The sequence below is a fragment of the Gymnoscopelus braueri genome (assembly GCF_963280865.1).
Source record: "Gymnoscopelus braueri genome assembly, chromosome: 18".
NCBI lineage: Eukaryota > Metazoa > Chordata > Actinopteri > Myctophiformes > Myctophidae > Gymnoscopelus > Gymnoscopelus braueri.
The window spans coordinates 15,671,082-15,690,518 of NC_137618.1; the positions used below are offsets into that span (position 1 = coordinate 15,671,082).

Genomic DNA, 19,437 nt, shown 5'->3' on the forward strand with positions numbered 1-19,437 from the left:
CTCACATATAGGGGCGGTTTCACCGCCCAAAAACTATAAAAAAAGTAAAATCCAAGCCTCATTAGCCTATACACACTGCCCAATTCCGGTGACTCGTGGTCGTAACTCGTGATTGCTCCACACGGCCATTTTTTACCTGAATCTCCCACGCCCACAACAACGCCTCGTTCACTCATCGTTTACCTCAAAGTTATCGAACTTTATAACGTCATGGACCCCCAGTTTGCATTAAGGCCACGGACCCCCATAACTCTTGAGTGTGTACAAATGGAACCAAAATGAACCTGAGGTTCATTTTGGTTCACAAATGAGGGTCCATTTGTATGCTCTCAGAGTTACAGACCTGTAAGGGTCCATTTGGATCTTAACAGTCAATCATTTACTGATGTAGAGAGTGTCGGTGACTGGTTGACCCAGATAAATGGGTACAGTACATAAATAATACTGTGTGTGTGTGTGTGTGTGTGTGTGTGTGTGTGTGTGTGTGTGTGTGTGGGGGGGGGGGTGCGCACACACACGTGTGTGCATACTTAAGCCTGTGTACACATACTGCATGCATAGACACAGAGTCAGCCTCGTCTTGGTTGGACTTGTTCATTTTGCACATTTTGACAGAGAGGCTTTACTTGTACAACAGTGAATATAATACCCACCTGCCTTCAAAAAAACAAAAACAAAAAAAAGCCCACACAGTGTAGTGAGTGCACGTACATAGTTGGTGGGGGCAGAGCCTTTTGTGTGGCTGCTTGCTTGGCATGTTTACAACCGCAACGGTCAGCTTACCTGCCAAAGTGGCGGGCGGTGGACAAACATACCGCGGGCTCAGCCTCAGCCAAGGTTTGCCAGGGCTTGGCCCGGGTCGCGGGTGTTAATTTCCCACGATGTTTACAACTCAAACAGCTGGAGGTGGAGCGCTTCCTCCTCTACAATCCCCCACAGGTGCTTTGGCGCGTCTGAGGGAACACCGGATGCAGTATATAGTACAGTACTACACGGCCGGTGTCGGTGGATAAGGAGACTATAGACCTATACTGTATACTTTGTCATACATAGTCATGTGCCGGAAGAGGCCGAACTACAAGCTCGCAACATGTCACATTCACAATGCATTGTGAGCTTGTAGATCTGCACTTTTTGGCACGCGACGGCATAGCCAAACGAAACACCCAGTGTGAGAGAACACCCAGTGTGCGTTCTCAAGTGGGCTAACAAGACAGAAGCTTTCAGCCAGATGCCTATAGATATACTGTACCACAATAGCAGGCCTGCGTGCGTGCGTGTGTGTGTGAGTGTTGTGTGTGTGTGTGTGTGTGCGTGTGTGTGCCCTGCAGGCACTCTTGTAATTGTTTAGACGTTAACGAGTTTGATGAATGCATAGTCATTAGAAGAGAGAAGTTTTTTTTTCTCCCCATAAGAGTTATGAGTGGGTGGCTGCAGAAATGGGTGGCAGCATGTACGTGCTATTGTTTACTGTAAGTGTGGGTGTGTTCGCACCGTGTATGCCACGCACACCCGCACGCACACACAGCGCACACGCGTGTGTGCGCTCGTGTATGAGAAATTAAGAACGCGAGACAGAGACGGGAAGGAAGCTACAGACGTGGAGAGCTTGAGGAAGGGAGAGAGAGATAGATGGATGGGTGGTGTGATGGAGGAGAGGGAGAGTGAAAGAGAGGGAGTTGGGCAAGAGAGATGGAGGGTGAGAGAGGGAAACATTGACGGAGGAGAGACTTTGAGTGGGTGGGGGTCTGTAAAGTGAGGAAGTGGCTCGGCCCTGCCCTCTGATTGTGTTCCGTGTTCTAAGTGGGTTCAGCCCATCCCTGTGGGAACACCGACTCATTCCAAGGGACCGAGGGAAGGAAACAGCCCCAGCCCTAGTCACCACCCCCCCCTCCAGCCCCCCAACCCCTCCCTCTCTTATTGGGAAGCATTCCACAGACTCTGAGTCAGCTAGCAAGCAGCTAGCTCTGCTGCTGTACGTCTTACACTATGTTCTTGTTCAGACCAAACCGTCTGCTTGGCTTTGGCCAATCCCTATGGTTGCTGTCTTGTCCCTATTGTCTCATGTCCCCCATGCATGTAGTCACTGCTCCTCCTCCTCCTCCCTGTGGTTGTCTGGTACTGCTCTTTCTTTCTCTTTCCCTTTGTCTTTCTATTCCCCTCTTCCTCTGGCATCTGCTCACCTTCCTCCCCAGCTGTGTGCCTCTCCGCTCATTTCTCTTCTCTTGTCTTCTCTTGTCTTCTCTTGTCTTCTCCTGTCGTCTCGTCTTGTTTCTTCTGTTGTCTTCTCTTGTCTTGTCTTGTCTTATCGTCTCTTGTCGTCTCTTCTCTTCTCTTCCTCCCCCTTCCTCTTCCTCTGGCATCTGGCTGTCTTTGCTCACCTTCCATCCCCTCCTCCTGTGTGCCTCTCCGCTCATTTCTTCCTCTCCATCTCCAGGTTCTCTGCTCTGTTTATTCTCCCAGAGCTCCGACTTCCTAACAAGGTAAAGCCTAACCCCGGCTCGCCGGCCTTGTTGCTTTCACACCCAATATGGAAGTCCTGCTCTGTCCCATGTGGCCTCGGGCTTGTTTACTGGGGACTCACGTGCTGGGAACGGGACTGGACATTGTCATGACGGACAGGCAGCATGTTCTTTTTTTCCCTCCTCCTTTTTTTTTTGCTTATCCACAAAAAATGTCAGCAGTGTTTTCTTTTTAATTCTATAAAAGTCTTTAAGTCTATAAAAACAAGACGAGACTTACGTAATGACTGAATATTTGAAAACGCTCTTGTGTGCTTTGTGGACATGAAGCCAATGTACACATTCTTGTTTTATTCGTCTTCACAAGAGGAGACCCACAAAACATATGAAGTCATAAACTGCAGACTAACTTTCATAATTATAGGCGGCTTTGTCAAGTTCTGTATACCCGACATCCAATGCATAGGGGTAGGACAAGACATAACATAACATAACAGACGGTACATTATACTGTACCTGTAAAGCTAAAGTTAACAGTTAAAAGCTGTTTGTAATGGGCATTGTTTGTTGTTATTCTGTATTCTGAAGCTGCTCTATTCTCTTATGAAACGTTGGAAGACTTGTTCCAGACTAATGCTTAATGTATACTTAATGTATATGATCAATGTACAAGCCCCATAAGGTTAAAGCTTGTAGATTGGCTATTTTCACCACGTGACACAGCTGTGTACAACAAAGTATGAATCAGGCTTTAAGTATGACGGAATGGGTTAATTTTTTAGCTTGTATATCATGGACTGTGTCCCAGTGTGGAATAAAATCAGTGCCCTATGGGTGACTTTGTCCTTCCCTCATACAGTATAGCAGAACTGCTTAAATTTGACCCTGGGAACCAAAGTTTTCATGGGACTGTGTAGTCGGTAGGGTTCGAGGGTGCCACCCCATGTTTGAAGGTCTCTAATTAAGAAGTCAAACTGACTCTCAAATGTTACCCCCCCAAGTGCAAATATAGTCCCCGGGAGTGCCTAAATAGAAACTAAATATACCGTGAAAAGTAATTACACTCCTGGCTCTATATTTTAACAGTGAGGTCGTCACTTTCCCCGGTCTCGGTGGCTCAGCGCTGCGACCCACCCCCCTAGGGACGTGGGTTAAGCCCACCAGTTGTGTTTGTTTTTTTTGGTCAAATAGAGTTCACAAATGTTTGCTAAACTGAAATAAATCTTCGGTTTTCCCCCAGGTTCACAGGGATAATTTATAGTTAAGTAGACACAGTGTTCATTTGTTTTAAGGTGAGATGTTCTTGTAAGATAGTTCGCCATTGCCATCATAGTGTAAGTATAGTCAGTAACCTGAACTACTGTAATCTACATTAAAGGGAAACGTTACCCATTGTTCTGATGTGAGGATGAGATCATATCTATATTTGGGAAATGTAATAGTGCTTTTTGATACAGGGCCACTGTAATTATCGACCACTACCTGTAAATCTTTCTTTGTACAGTCGTTAAACTGAGCCAGAGTAGGATCAGCCACAAACTCATCAAAATTAAATACAACCATACAGTAACATGCAGCTCTGTTAAGGGCGCTGCTATTTTCAGTGTGCGACATAACTGCAGTACACATAAATCCAGCTTTAAGATAATCAGTGTTAAATATTAATACATTTTTTTTTAAAGTAATAAAAATGATCCTTCATATATACTAGCTAGATAGATAGATAGATAGATAGAGGGTGTGTGTATATATTGTTGTGGGGAAGTGGATTGTTTGCTAGTGGTTTGGAGCTCAGCAAAGGTTGAGGACCACGGAGTGTATAGCAGCCATAGAACATTGGCTTTAGAGAACGCATGATTAAAGGGAAGCTAAGCAGAAGCTAAGCAAACATGTTGAGGGTACATACATACTCTAGATTTTACGGAGCAAAGAGCCAGAGGGACATACTGTAAAGCTCAGAAAACACAAGACTAAGGACATAACACACATGTAACCCCCCCCCCCCACCCCCCACCCCGTCTCTCTCTCTCACACAATGCAGGGACTGGCCATCGTCCAACTTTAAATCAATGCCTTAACAACTAATCACAATAGATATTACACTTTCTTTGAAAAATGCGGCTCGAGGACAGGAAGAATAACTCATTACATAAGGTGCGGAGTGTTCCAGTCTAAACCGCACAATCTTCTCCTTTATTTGGAAAAGCCTGCGCTGCCTCAGATCCTCTGGGCTGTGTTTTCATTCTCCGTCCTTTGTTGGGGGGGGGGGGTGTCTGCTCTGGCTGAAAATGTAAGAGCCGCTGGTCCAGGTGCTCTCCCCTGTTGACCTCCATTCGTAAACCCAGTGGGAGTCCCGGTCCGAGGGCCGAGGTGGGACCGACGAGGGCAGCTATACGCATAACCCCAACGTTGGAACTTCACTGAAAAATGCAGCTTCTCTCATCTTGCTCCATTACATGTTTTTCCTTTTTTGATTTAAAGTTCCTGTCCTCTCTCTCCACCCGTGCGCACGTTATTTCTGTTGGACGAGTGTGAACATTTCAAGTTTATTCAAGTTCCTTGCGTTTGAAAAGTCAGTTTTTGTTATCAAAGCTGTGTCTTAAAATCAATTGCGTGGCGTCTGTATTATACGCATGGAAGTGCCTTTTATCTTTACAGTAGTTAAGGTAATTCTGAGAGTGTGCAAATGGAACCCAATTTGTACAGATGTAAATAAACTCTGAGGATTTTACAGTGTAGTTTGGGGTCCCAAAGGTAAAAAAAAAGATATATCAAATGGGGGTCCATGGTATAATGCATACAAAGCAGGGGGTGCTTAATTTTTTTTTTTAAGTTTGAGAACCACTGATCTAAATTCCAGGGTGACATTTGCTGGATAAATAAAGATAAAACAAATAGTCACTAGACTTCATCTTGTTGTGTCTGCATAACAATGTGCGGTTGAAGGAAGGAGGGCGTTGTGTGAATGTATAGTTATGTCTGAGTATCCTATGGATAAGCATCTATCTAAAACACTTTCTGTAAGGCTATGTGGTCCGATGTGGTGACTAAGAACTCGAATGTGGGCTCCGCTGAAGTCATCATGTTTTAACAGTGGTCTAGACAGAAAGAGCAGCACAGCTGTTGTTGCCCCGCTTTCATCGGTATAGCTCAAGTTTGCACAAAAAAACTATATATTCCGCCATTAAAAAGACAAAGATAACGAAACAGGGTGTCATGGAAGGTAGTGTACAGCATTGCAGTGCTGGTCATTTCCATTCTATGGACGTTCCTGAAGTTAAACGAGCACTTCACCCATTTTCAGCCTTATCTTCACATAATTAGTCCTTACTAATAATGCTCATTACAAGATGGCTCAATTTCCTTCTATTCACTCTGCGTCTCATTGGGTTCCGAAACCTGCCGACATCATCAATGGGGATTCTAAGCTAATATAAACTACAGCCTTTCTCTTTCTAGACGGTTAGCATGCTGGAATAGAAGCCATTGTTCTTGCATTGATAAGAAAAGAAAAGAAAGAAACAAACACACACATTTTGAAATCATCCTTGAAATGATCAAACCTGCCTATACCGATAATGTAAGTGAAAAGCAGGTTTCTGAACTGTCCACTGCCTTCTACGTCTGAGACAGGCTAGACAACAATTATGCCATCTTATAATGAGCTTTAGTGAGGACCAATTATATGAAGATGGGTTGAAAATGGGTGAAGTGCTCCTTTAACCACTTAAACCCCAGCATCCGTATTCTGGGGAAAACCTGTGCAGGAAATAGCCGTTCTACAAGCTAACAACGCGTTGCGGCGCATTGTAAGCTTGTAGATCGGCTATTTGCGGCTTATTTAATGTATTTCATGTGGAGCGAAAACGGAACAGACACTAGTACAGAGCCCAGAGGGACTCCGCTCAACAGCGCATGGGTTTTAAGTGGTTAAGTGACATAGCATTTTTTGAAGAAGCGTTTTGGATCAGCCGTAGGGCAGATGGATCTCTGCACACTGCAGCAGAATAATGAATCAGACCTTTGATACAGAGCCAATAGCCCAGCAGCACAAACCTTAATGCTGGGCTGGAAGAAGTACTCGCATGTTTTTACTTAAGTAAAAGTACCAAGATACCACAATATAGAAATGCTGTGTTTACAAGTAAAAGTCCCGTATTCACAATTTGACTTGAGAAAAAGTAGAAAAGTATTGGCATCAAAAGATACACAAAGTACTCAAATTTGTCAAATATTTTCAAAAATAGCTGATCTAAGGCTTAAGTGGTTAGTGCACGTTTAGGATTAATATTAAATAAGTAACTAAAGCTGTCAAATTATTGTAGTAAAAAGACCTACTGACTCTGATACAGTTTGTAGTGAGTCAGAGTCCGTAAAAAAAAAGAAAAAGGAAATTCTCAAGTAGATTAAATGTACCTCAAAATTATTACTTTACTTACTGACACAATTATTACATTACTTGAGTAAATGTATTTAGTTACTGTCCACCACTGACAGAGCCACTATCCCAGGAGCACAAACCTTAACTCTGGGCAGCATCAGCCTGCACAGAGCAGATAATATTTGACTTTGACCACAGAACAAACACGCTGTGGAATTTGAATGGAGCGCATGCATTTTCATAACCCCTCATCAACTGCTCACTGTCATGATTCATTATGCATTGCGTGTTTGAATTTAATATTATTAAAGTGTCTTTTTTTTCCCAGTGGTGGAAGAAGCCAACCTCTCTGACTTTTACTTAACTCATTGAGTGCCAATGACGTCTTTTGACGGCCGTTTTCAGTGTGCCATTAGTGCCAATGACGTCTTTTGACGTCACCTACATTTTTTTTTTTTTTTGGGGTATTTTATTTATTTTTTTATCTCAAAGGAACTAGGAGAAAACGATTTTCAAAAAGTTAATGCTCCATCCACTTCAATGTTAAAATGTAAACAGAGAAAGAAATCCCATTTTTCCATTTTTCCTGCCTGTGGCATAGGGATCAACAAGCTTGAAATAAGCCTGGCAGTGAATGAGTTAAGTAACAGTAGCAACCATGTAGAAATACTCTTGTTACGAGTAAAAGTCCTGTACACTTACACAGGACACTTCCGCAAAAGTATTGGTATCAAAATATACTTACAGTCTAATAGCCAAATAATTTGGATAGCCAAATTATAGGGCTTAATTGGTTAATGTATGTTTTGTAGCTATTAATCTAAATCTGCAAAGTAACTAGTAAAAATAACTGTCAAATAACTGTAGTGGGTACAATTTGCCTCTGAGAAAGGGGAGTAGATTGTATAAAGTATCAAAAAAATTGAAATGCTCAAGTAAAGTAAAAGTCCCTCAAAATGTACTTAAGTAACAGTACTTGAGTACATTTTTTTTTGTGGAATTGTGGACTCACATGTTTCCTCTCTTTTGTTTCTCTCCCTACCTCTAGTGTGTCGAGTAGTCTGCCACAAGAAATGTGAAGTCAAGGTAAGAGTGCAACATCAAATTATGATGCTATATTCATGAAACCGTTGACAGATTTCTCATGTTGATATATGATAATATTTCTAAAAGCTGACATTATGGATTTGGATTAGAGTGTCATGACCCAATTGGCTGAAATGGCATTAGAAAATCTGCTTAGTCATCATTCCTGGACCTCACATGGGATCCTAATGGCTGCTGATGGTTACACCTGCAGTATAAAGTCACAGTATTGTATTTGCCCGTTAAAGCTGCAGTCTGATGAATAAAACATATGGTTGCAGTCGGGTGGAAAACTTATGTCTCCATATTTAAACTTTTTTACGGTTTAAATTATTTTGTGAATTAATGCCCTACTTCCTCGATCTACAAGCTCAAAACAAGTCAAGGTCGATGGGACACGCTGCATGTGAGCTTGTAGATCGGCTGTTTTCGCTAGTTTTGGCGTGAAAGTGGTTATGTGGGTTTTATACAAATTGAACCAATTAAAAGATATTAACACAAGTTTGTGACTAAACAATAACATACACAATGGATCCATTGACACAACACCGTTCCCTGAAAAGTAACGATCTTGGACATACAAGGTGTCCACCGACTGGGACGATATGTTAATACAATATAGAACTAGCACATCTGCAGTGGCTGGAGGTGGTCTCTGTACTCTTCCATTAATAAATCTAGAGCCTGATGGTGGGTAGGACGTTTACTGGTTTACACGTACTGTAGTACTGCCCGAAGCTCATAAGTGCAATGTATCCCCTGACCAAGCAGGGAAGAGGTATAGAAGTGAAGTCTCCCATGTGTGCGACCTGGGTTCATGAAACTTGCTGATTACAGCTTTAAATGCATGTGGTTGACAACTTCTACTTGACATTATCTTTACTTTACCGGTCAACTTGCAAGTTGGGAACGTATGCCCCTGGCCAGTTATGCAATACCCGTCGTACCCATTGTCAAGAGGAACCCATTGTACCCGTCTGTCTGTCTGTGACCCTCTTTTTTTTTTTTCCCCCATATATGGAGTTCTGTGTGATGCATGCCCAAATATGGAGTCCAGGATAGTCTATGACGTCAGTACAATGACGTCATGTATACTGTATACTGTATCGCAGTGGTTCTCAACCAGTGGTCAGGGGACCACCAGTGGTCCTTGAGGAGGTTCCAGGTGGTCCCCAGCTAAATGATGGAAGAGTTGGTAACCAAATGGACCCTTATAGATCTTTAGCTCTTGAGAGCGTAAAATGAAACCAAATGGACCCGTGAGGGTTTCATTTTACGCTGTCAAGGGTTAAATTATTGTTAAATATCTGCAGTACTTAATTTAACAAGAAGTGACTGAATGAAAAGTGAAAGAAGTGTATTAGAGAATGTAGAATAATTGTTATTTTGCCTGTTTATCTCTCCTATGGTACCAACATCATTACAGCGTGGAATTGTGGACAAAATCTTATTTAACGATAACAAAATATTCTGAGAGAGGCTAAATCTCATCAAATGGTGGTCCTTGGCTCAAATGCCGAAAAAACAATGGACCTTGATATGAAAAGGGTTGAAAACCACTGCTGTATCGGGATTTGCAGACTTATTAACATTTTGTTTTTGAGATCTGCTGACCCGGCTGACTTCCCACACGTCGAGTTTCAAGTCGATCGGTCAGGCGGTTCTCGAGATACGCTGACAACGCAGATACGTGACCACTCACTCACTCACTCACTCACTCACAAATGTTGTGAATTTATAGATAGATTGTCCTGAGGCAGTTAATATAATATGTCTAAAATGACCATCAGTGCTTAGAATATGAATGCATAAATGAGGTGCTTGTAAATGTGAATCATCTGTTTCAGTTCATGGGCTTGTAGAACCTCTGTGATGGATCGCCGCTTTATAAGAAAATGTTCTCATAGCAGTGTTAATGAGAAATTGGCAGCGGCTTTTGTTTAATAATTCTCTGACGGTTCTTCGAATTCTTTGTGTTATGCTCTCTTGTTTTTACTCACTCCACCCTGTGGAAATGAAGGAATTTAAAATTGCTGCGAAAAGTCAAACGCTATCATGCAGACCGTTTGGTACATCCCCAAGGGGACATGGTTGGCAAACAGTGAGAGAGGAAATGATAAACTCTCCCTTTAAAATGCATGGGAGCTTATCAAGAGGAAATATTATGTTTAGGTGGAGTGAGCCGGGCCTCTGTACTGTGCGTGCGTGTGTGCGTGCGTGCGTGCGTGCGTGCGTGTGTGCGTGTGTGCATGTGTGTGTGATTGTATTACTATACTTGTGAGGACCAAATGTCACCACATTTGACATATTTCCTAGTCACAAGAGAATTGTGTGTGTGTGTTTGTGAATGTAACCTTTACTGCACCTAAAATATTTGTATCCCTGTATGCTTTCCCTGTGTGTGGACATAAATAAATTGTTAAACTGTGTGCGCGTGTGTGTGTGCGTGTTTGTTGTGTGTGTGTGTGTGTGTTTGTTGTGTGTGTGTTTGTTGTGTGCGTGTGTGTTAGGGTGGGTGGGTTCCTGTGTTCTGCAAAAAAACCAAAAAACAGCGAAGAATCTCTAAACAAGTGCACGGTGTCCCAGAATGTGTTTAGATTGGACGAACTCTTACGTCTCAGAGATCAGGCCTCTGCCTAAAAATAAAAGTCCTCTGCAAAGGGTCACTGCTTGACCATGATCTTGTTTCGGAACTTAGAGAGAATGAGCGTGTGTTTAATTTGTTAGACATGAAGACGGTGCACTGAGAAATCCTTTAGTGTTGTGAGTACAAATTGGAACTAAATGGAACCAAAAAGGACCCTTGCTTGCGGGTATATTTGGGGACAACAGTTAGAATGGAATTATGTATTTTTTCCCCCCCACCTTAAAGACGTGCACATTTGCAGGCAGGCAGGCAGGCAGGCAGCACACACAACACACACACACACACACACACACACACACACACACACACACACACACACACACACACACACACACACACAGTCACACACAGTCACACACAGACACACACAGACACACACACACACACACACACACACACACACACACACACACTTCATCTGGTAGCCATTATTTAAATGGTCCTAAGTTGCCAGCTTTGCCCTCTCCCCTCCAATCCACTCACAACTCAGGAAATGCCATGGGTGCAGGGCAGCCTGGAAGGGATTTGTAACTCTGAGAGTGTACAAATGGAACCAAATAGACCCTTATGTGTATATGTACACTCTCAGAGTCAAGCAAAAATCAACTGATCTCTGTTGGTCTCCACTAACGTGACCTTTCTTCTGTGTTGGTCATGTTTTCTGTTGTCACCTATTATATAACCAGAAAAAAAGCTCTTACACTATGTTGATGCTATAGACTCAGAAGTTAGCTTTTTTTTTACCCAGCCTACTTTTTTTTACCCAGCCTTATGGCATAATGTTATGCATACAGTACACCTGCATATGATGCTGCTAACATATGATGCAAATGTTTTAACTATCATATATACCTGGTTTCACATACGTCATACGCTATCTGTATGTATATACTGTATTTGTATTTGTTTTTCACCACATTCAAAATATATATTTTTAGTGCTTACATACAAAAATGGCAGATCTACAAGATTACTAGCTCAACGCGTTGAGTTTACAGTGCTGTGAGATTGTAGATCAGCTATAAATATGGTCACAATATGTTACCTTGTAATGCAGTCAGTCAGTCAGTCAGTCAGTCAGTCAGTGCCAGTCGGTTAACACATTGGGTGCCAGAGGTTTATTAAAATATTATACGTTGAGTGCCAGCATTTCTTCCATCCACTTGCGTTATACATTTCGTGCTGTGAGAAGCCCCGACGCGGAAATGCATGTAAACAAAGCGTGCGTGCGAGACGGCGGAGGGTCCCGACTAACGCCTGGAACAATAATATTTCCAACGCGACCCTCCATTGCAGCGTGATCGCCGATCGAAAACGGCTCGTTTCCACCACATTAAAAAGAAATGGAGATATTAAGCTTTTAATCAAGGAGATAACATTGAAAACGCCGACCGGAAGGATTTTTGACATGGAGCCACATCCAGCCTCTTCTTCTCAGAAACTACTTGGGTGATGTCAAAGTTTCGTTTTAGCGCCCCACGTGGCCCACATGTATAAAAATAGAATTGGGTCAAAAACGGTCCGGACCGTTTTCGGCACTTCTCGTTTGGACCCTCAAAAACGGTCCGGACCGTTTTTGGCATTCAATGTGTTAACATAAAACACCAGAATAAATCAAATAGAAAAAACGTGTGCGAGAACTTCTTTCACCATCCCTTCCTTCCCTTTGTCTTTACTCAAAACGTCGATATCCATGTCTTTTTAAAACACGACGTGATGAACCAAGACGTGTGTCTCTCACGCTTGTCCAAGACAATTGAACTCCGACAAAGCCCAGGGTCGGTTTGACGGCGAGAGCAGAAACTTGGAACGCCGAAACTGTATGAAATCACTACTCAACTCATATATTCTCCTGTTCTTTACGTAAAAAAAGAATGGACTTAATCCCCCCATCCCCCCTCCCCCACCACTTTTTTTTTCTTTCTAAAATCAGAGAGGCATTTCCTTTCCCAAACATTTCTCGCGTACGTGTCATATTTTTTGGCAGGATGTAATTCACTCACAGCACCAAAAAAAAAATGTGAACGTGACAAGGGCGAGCTGGAGCCTATTGGCTGTCAATCAGGCTTGTGTGGCTGACGGGTATACCAGTGGTTCTTTAAGTGGGGTCCGGGGACCCCCAGGGGTCCTTGGAAGGGGTTACAGGGGGTCCAGTTAATTAATCATTTACAGTATTCTTTGGCTATTCAAAAATTGCCCATCTACAAGCTGGTAGATCGGCTATTTTTGAACATCTTTGAAGAGGATGCTTAAAATGCTTGAATAATTTAGAATCTAAAAAAAGAAATCCTGTTATGGGGGTCCCTGGATCGAAATCTTTTCAGATTGAGGTCCGTGCCCAAATACATATTAATTTGGGGATCCTTGACGTGAAAAGGTTTGCGAACCAGATATACAGTGTGTTTTCATGAATTATTTATGGCAGGAATCAGACGTCTGCCGCTGATGTTGAATGTTAGGAATCCAACTCTTGATAATAAGTCAAGCTGTGACATTCTCCACACCGACTCGCTACGGCTATAAATCTCTGTCTAATATCTAGATAAGACCAGCGGCTTGGCCGCCGTGGAACCCAGCCACTGCAAACAAATGGTCACACACTGTACAAATCCTCAGTGTTCAGGGTTAGGGGGAAAAGGTAAAAAAGGCATTCATAAAATGGGAGTCCTAAAATGTCGATGTCCTCATAAGTATAGTAAGGATACCCTTACGGGTCCATTTTGTCACGTTTGTACTACGCTCTCAGTTACACAGGAATAAATCAACACTGTATTTTACTCAAGTCTAATTGAAGAGACAGTTTTTTTGGGGTGTGTGTCCGTGTAGAGCTTGCTTGTGTGCACGTGTGTGCGCACGTGCACAATGCATGCATGAGTCAAGCAGTGAGAGACTGTGTGAGAATGTGTTTTGTACATATTTGTCCCCCTCGGCTGCGTGTTTGTTCACAGATGGTTGGGAAGGTGCTAGATGTCTTGTCGTAGAATTTCCCTCCTGGTCGATGACAGGGCCATGACAGGACGGGGCCACCGCTTGTTGGCCAAAAGCGGTGACATCGTTTTGGACAACACTTTCTTTTCTTTAACCCAAGCCATCAGTAGAGGCAGACAAAGGTGACATTTTTTGTTTGTTTTTGTTTCATTTAAACAATAATCCTGAAGCTCAGTTCTTGAGAATTAGTATTCCGTTTGCAGATTTGACCGTAGGGCTGGGTAATTAAAGGGATATTTCACTTTCAAAAAAACGTTTGGTCATTTTATCGTCAACTCAGGCCTTTGTGAGCCCCCTAGACAGTTTATAAGTTGCTTTATTCAGTATTTAGATATTTGATATTCATTTTATCAGACACGCCCCCTTCCTATACAAACCCATTGTAACTTCAAACTCCATTTTAACCATGCTAGATTAATCAAAAACACCCGTCCTTGGTTCTGGTGACTCACCCTGCCCTCCTAATGTGTGAGGGGGCCGTGTTTTTCCGATAATGTTTTTCATTTATTTTATTTTATTTATTTATTGTATTTTATTTTTTTCATTTTCCAAAAAATATATAAAAAATATATAAAAAATAAATGAAAAAAGTAATTGAAAAAACACGGCCCCCTCGCGTATTAGGGGGGCGGTATGAGTCACCAGAACCAAGGACTGGTGTTTTTGATGAATCTAACATGGTTAAAATGGAGTTTGAAGTTACAATGGGTTTGTATAGGAAGGGGGCGTGTCTGATAAAATGAATATCAAATATCTAAATACTGAATAAAGCAACTTAAAAACTGTCTGGGGGGCTCACAAAGGCCTGAGTAGATGATAAAATTACCAAAAGTTTTTTTGAAAGTGAAATATCCCTTTAACCAAAAATATATCGAAACCTCTCACCGACTTACTCATGTCGGTTAATCGAAGCAGGGTTTCGTTTGATATGTTTTATTTATCAACAAATCGACAAAAAAAAACATCCAATAGCTTTTTAAAAATGGACTAAATAGACGATTTCTCTGATTAACCATATAAGCCCTATATTATACTTTGTTGTACAACGGTGGTGTACAAATAGCAAAGGAAATAGCCGATCTACAATCTTACAGAAAGCTTTAAATCCAAACGGAAAGTACATTGACCTGAACAGTTACACGGTACTAAAACAGAACGCGGCATCTCCTACGGCGTGACCTTTTTAAATAGCGTACGTTGTCCCCGTTCACATTTCCACTTTCTGGTCTCAAATTCACCACCCTCATGGAGAGGAAGAGGCCGTGTTTGTGGGACTCTGCCAGACTAGGGCTGTGAAAACAGTGGGGTAAGGTGAAACTCCGGGCTGGCCAAGAGCCCCGTGTCTGCTCATGCTAGATTTAGTCTCACACATATACTTGTACAGTAGGAGTCATTCTAGATGTTTTACATCAGTGGTTCTCAAACTTTGTGTTTTTATTTCAGGACCCCCTTAACTCTGAGAGCGCACTGATGGAACCAAATGGACCCTTAAGGGTCCATTTGGTTCCACCTGTACTTTCTCAGAGTTACAGAGCTGTAAGGGACCTTCTTCAAGGAACCCTGAGGGTCCCTGGAACACTGTTTTACCTGTATCTATTTAAGCTAGTGGTTCTCAAACATCTTCATGTCAAGGACCCCCATATGGATATGGATTTCTGTACAGGGACCTCCACAAAAGAATAATTTAAGATTATAATTTTTTTAATAGCAGATCTACTAGCTACCGAAGATATTTGGTGTAGAGGGAAATACTAGCAGACAAAATAGTACAAAGCCCTGAGGGACCCCATTCAACTATAGGATTTAAGTATTTAAATAGGGTCTCTCTACCTGTCCCTGACTATGTTGAAGTTCTTTATGGCTATATAAACTACCGTGTTTACCAGAAAGAAGGCAAAGAATGTTACAAACATAACATTTCCATGCAGCGGCTCATGAAGTGAACAGACGAGCCCAAAGAAGTAGCAGAAGTTCTGCAGTTAATTAACTTCTCCTCCTCGAAGCTTGAACAAGATTTGTTGTTATCAGAGATATATATTATGATTTGACTTGTTTTTTTCCATTTTGGCAGGCCGATTAAACAAGTGTTCCTTGTAGCCGGCGATGACGGAATCACTTCATACTTGTGATCATTTTGGCCGTTCAGCTGTGTTACTTTGGACGCTGTGTGTGCCAGTGGCTTGGTCTAGACTGTGGGATTGGGCCCAGTTTGAATTCCAATTGCTAAAGTAACAGTCTCTAGTGGGAGTCACAGGCAATGTTTTTTGGCGGGGTCGAAGCCTTCAGTGATACAAATTGTTTCCTAATATTTGCATACAGTTACTGTAAGTACTTACATGGTACTTACCCCAACATGGATATACAGAATGAGACCTGCAATAAACCAAGTACTTTGTTATGACTTTAAACAATAAAGGACCTTAAAGGACCTTACCAGTGTTATCGCATGTTTAGCCCATTGTGTATGATGACTAGGAATTAAATAATGTTCCCTACTGATTGAATGCTAGAGGCCTTACCTCTAGCGCCACCATTAGGCCACAATTTCCACTTGCACACAGCATATTTCAAAATATAATGGGGGAGGGATCGCAATGAAACTCGCTGTTCCTCAGAGGACTGACATTGTGATCTTCCAAAAGGAGGGGACCAAGTACAGACCCCTGTGGGACCCCGATCAATGAAGTATATGGGGTTTAAGTGGTTAAGAAAAGCTAAACAAAAAAACTAAACGAAACAAAACAGAAGTCATATGACAACTGCATCGCCCTGCTCTAGGTCAGGGGTGAGTTAGAAGTGAATGGACCCCTCTGATTGGCTGTGTGGCGTGGTACTATAGCAGTGTTTGTAGACGGAAACCTGGTAATGAGCAGCCAGGCCTGAGAACAATAGAAGCTGTAGTACAGAAGTAACTACAAGGTTGAGGTACTTTTACTTTACTTGAAGATGTCCACTTTTCAATACTTTATACCTCTTCTCCACTACAATTCAGAGGCAAATATAGATTTTTTTTGTTTTTACTCCTCCACTCCTCCACAACATCTGACAGGTTTAGTTACTAGTTAAGTTGCAGTACAGCAATACAAAATACAACCAATTAAGCCCTTATTTATAGGCTACTGATCTATTTGAAAATAGCCAATCTACAAGCTCACAATGCGTCACATTTGAAAACATTTGAAAAGAAATGAAAAATTTACTTTGGTACTGTAAGTATATTGTGATGCCATTACTTTTGTACTTTTTACTCAGTAACATTTTGAGCACAGGCATTTGACTTGTTTGCTACTTATACTTTAAGTAAAAAAGTACTTCTTCCACCACTAGTGCTGTAGCCAGTGTTTGTAGACGGAAACGACCGTGTGTTTCTCTGTTAATGAGCGGCGAGGCCTGAGAAAGCACAGTAGAAGTACATGAACACCGCCTGACTCCATCCGGCCTTTTTCTCCTTCTCTTGTTTTCCCTCTCGTTCCTCCATTCTCCCCTCTGCAGTGATGAAGTATGTTGTTTTAATTTCACCCGTCACCCCGCCCCATAAATTCTTGCAAAATACGTCTTTTTGAAACAGCAAGTGAAAAAAACCAATAACAAAAAAAACATGTTTTTTGTTTGCACGGGATGGCCACTTGGCAGTATAGTCTCGCCGTATGACTCTTGACACAGCTTGGGTCAGAAGGAGATCTGTGTTCTATTAGTTGTGTCACATTTAGTTGGATGTTGAATTACTTCACAATGCGTAATGCTAAATAGGTACAGTAGCATGTCATTGTAGGCAAAAGATTTCACAAATTAGTAAAAACATTTCAAACATTTTCAACAAAACTCAAAATGAGCAGATCTACAACCTCACAATCACGATGCGTTGTGATGTAGGGGTGTGCCGATATATCGTCCCGCGATATATCGCGATACGTTTTCGTGACGATATGTATCGATTTTTTTTTTTTACAATAATAATAATCAGGTATGCAAACAGCCCCGAGGTGAAAAGGGTGACAACATGTTTTTTTTCGGGTCACACTATTGCCCTATTTGGATTCAAACCGGCTATTGTAGCTGAAAAGCTACAAGTTTGTGTCTGAATAATGCAAAAACAGAATTATTTGTTCTCCCCCATATATTTTCATAATAAAAAAGTGCGTATAGTATCGTATCGAAATCGTATCGAAGTTGTGAGCCAAATATCGTATCGTATCGTTTGGTGAAATTAGTGTATCGGCACACCCCTAGTTGTGAGCTTGAATATCTGCTAATTTTGAGAAAGGTTGAATAGGGATTAAGTGGTTAATGGCTTTGATGAGCACTTTTTGTATTCAATATGGGACACACACATGGTTTGAGGCCGTTCGGTCGGACGGCGCCCGAGCTATGCCCGGGACACACATCGCAGACAGACATACAGAGATTCTGTGAATTAATAGATATAAGGTTATTACAGCTCCAAGAGGATTTGTTTTGGGAAAATGTTGCACAAACAAAATGTACTGTATGCACATGCAGTTGTCTTGCATCAGAGCTGGCTCTGTTCTTTAAAACATGTCTTCCCGTCACGGTGATAACTGAGTGCTCTCATGCACCAGCAGACTGCATCTCATGGCTGGCTTGGCCAATGCACGTTGCATTCACATGCGGTTGACATGCTCTTACCATGGAAGGTGGAAACACAAAGCAAGCAGTCATAAAACTAAACATTGGAGTATTCCTATGGGACATATCAATTATTCCTGTGGGAAAATGTCAACATTTTAAAACCATACGGCTCACAGAGATAAGGATCAATGAGGATTGATGGTAACTGTTCGCAATATTACACTCGAGGGTGGCTTTACCGTGATTATTGGCACATCAGTGATGCTTGCTTGTTCCTGACCTTATCACTGTCGTGCCAATAATCACGGTAACGCACACCCTCTCGTGTAATAATGCTTACTTCATACAGGTTGATGTATTTATCACGCTGAAACTTTTACCTCGTTTCGAAAACCAAAAAATGTCACTTCAACACGTCGTTATAATCACGCTCAGCATGTGTTCATGACACAAACAGCCGCTTAAAATGAACGCCTACTTGCAATATCCTCCGGCCCACAGGTTGGGCAATCTCTGATCTAAATAAACATTTCAAGGTGGATTTGACATGCTCCAGTTCAGGATATGGCTTTTAAGGCCATTTGTAATCCTTAACCTCACCTTGCTCCCCCCCCCCCCCCCCCCACATGCCATTACTCTAGGCAGGAAGTTTTTGGATGGAACTGCTTGCCTTTTAAAGTTTAAACAAGCCGTCATCGTGCAGCTACGCTCTCACGAATGGCTACTGTTATACACATTTCTGACATTTCTGACCGCTCTTGTGCAGATTAAAAACACTCGGTGGGCCGGTGGGGAAATAAGGCATGCCATCTACTCCTTGTTATTTACTGCCTCCATGTCGCTCACACGTCCAGACACCTGTGTCCACACGCGAGAGGTGCTTTTTTTGAAAGGGTGCGTCAGGTTTATGGCTGGCTACATGGGCTTACTCATCTGGGGAGCAGAGCCGGGATAGCTACAGTAGCTGTCTGGTAGCCGCTTCACGTACAAAGCGGACTCCTCTATCGTTTCAGTCAAAAAGGGAGTCGGACAAAACAAGATGGAGCATTCTGTGGCTTTACATAGACCATGATATCACCTTGCAAAAGTAGCCTCCGGCTGTAGTCTGGTGTAGCGGGATATTAATAATACATACATGTGTGTTGAAAGAAGAAAGAAAAGAGAATGGTGATGAAAACTTAAAGGTAATAATCATCTGAACAGACCATTTTTGGTAGAAACAATGTGCACATAATATGTGCACATTGTTTCTGCCAAAAATTGTATATTATAAAACATATATT

The 19,437-nt window shown here is 42.1% G+C and overlaps 1 protein-coding gene across 10 annotated transcripts in view; it reads left to right on the top strand.

Moving 5' to 3' along the window:
- tns1b (tensin 1b) overlaps positions 1 to 19,437 on the top strand; it is a 320,096-nt gene that overhangs the window by 93,276 nt on the left and 207,383 nt on the right. For all 10 annotated transcript variants that reach the window (XM_080456570.1, XM_080456568.1, XM_080456569.1 and 7 more), the window contains exon 3: positions 7,892 to 7,929. In XM_080456570.1, coding sequence (XP_080312696.1) covers positions 7,892 to 7,929 — 38 coding nt within the window. The remainder of the gene's footprint in view (positions 1 to 7,891; positions 7,930 to 19,437) is intronic.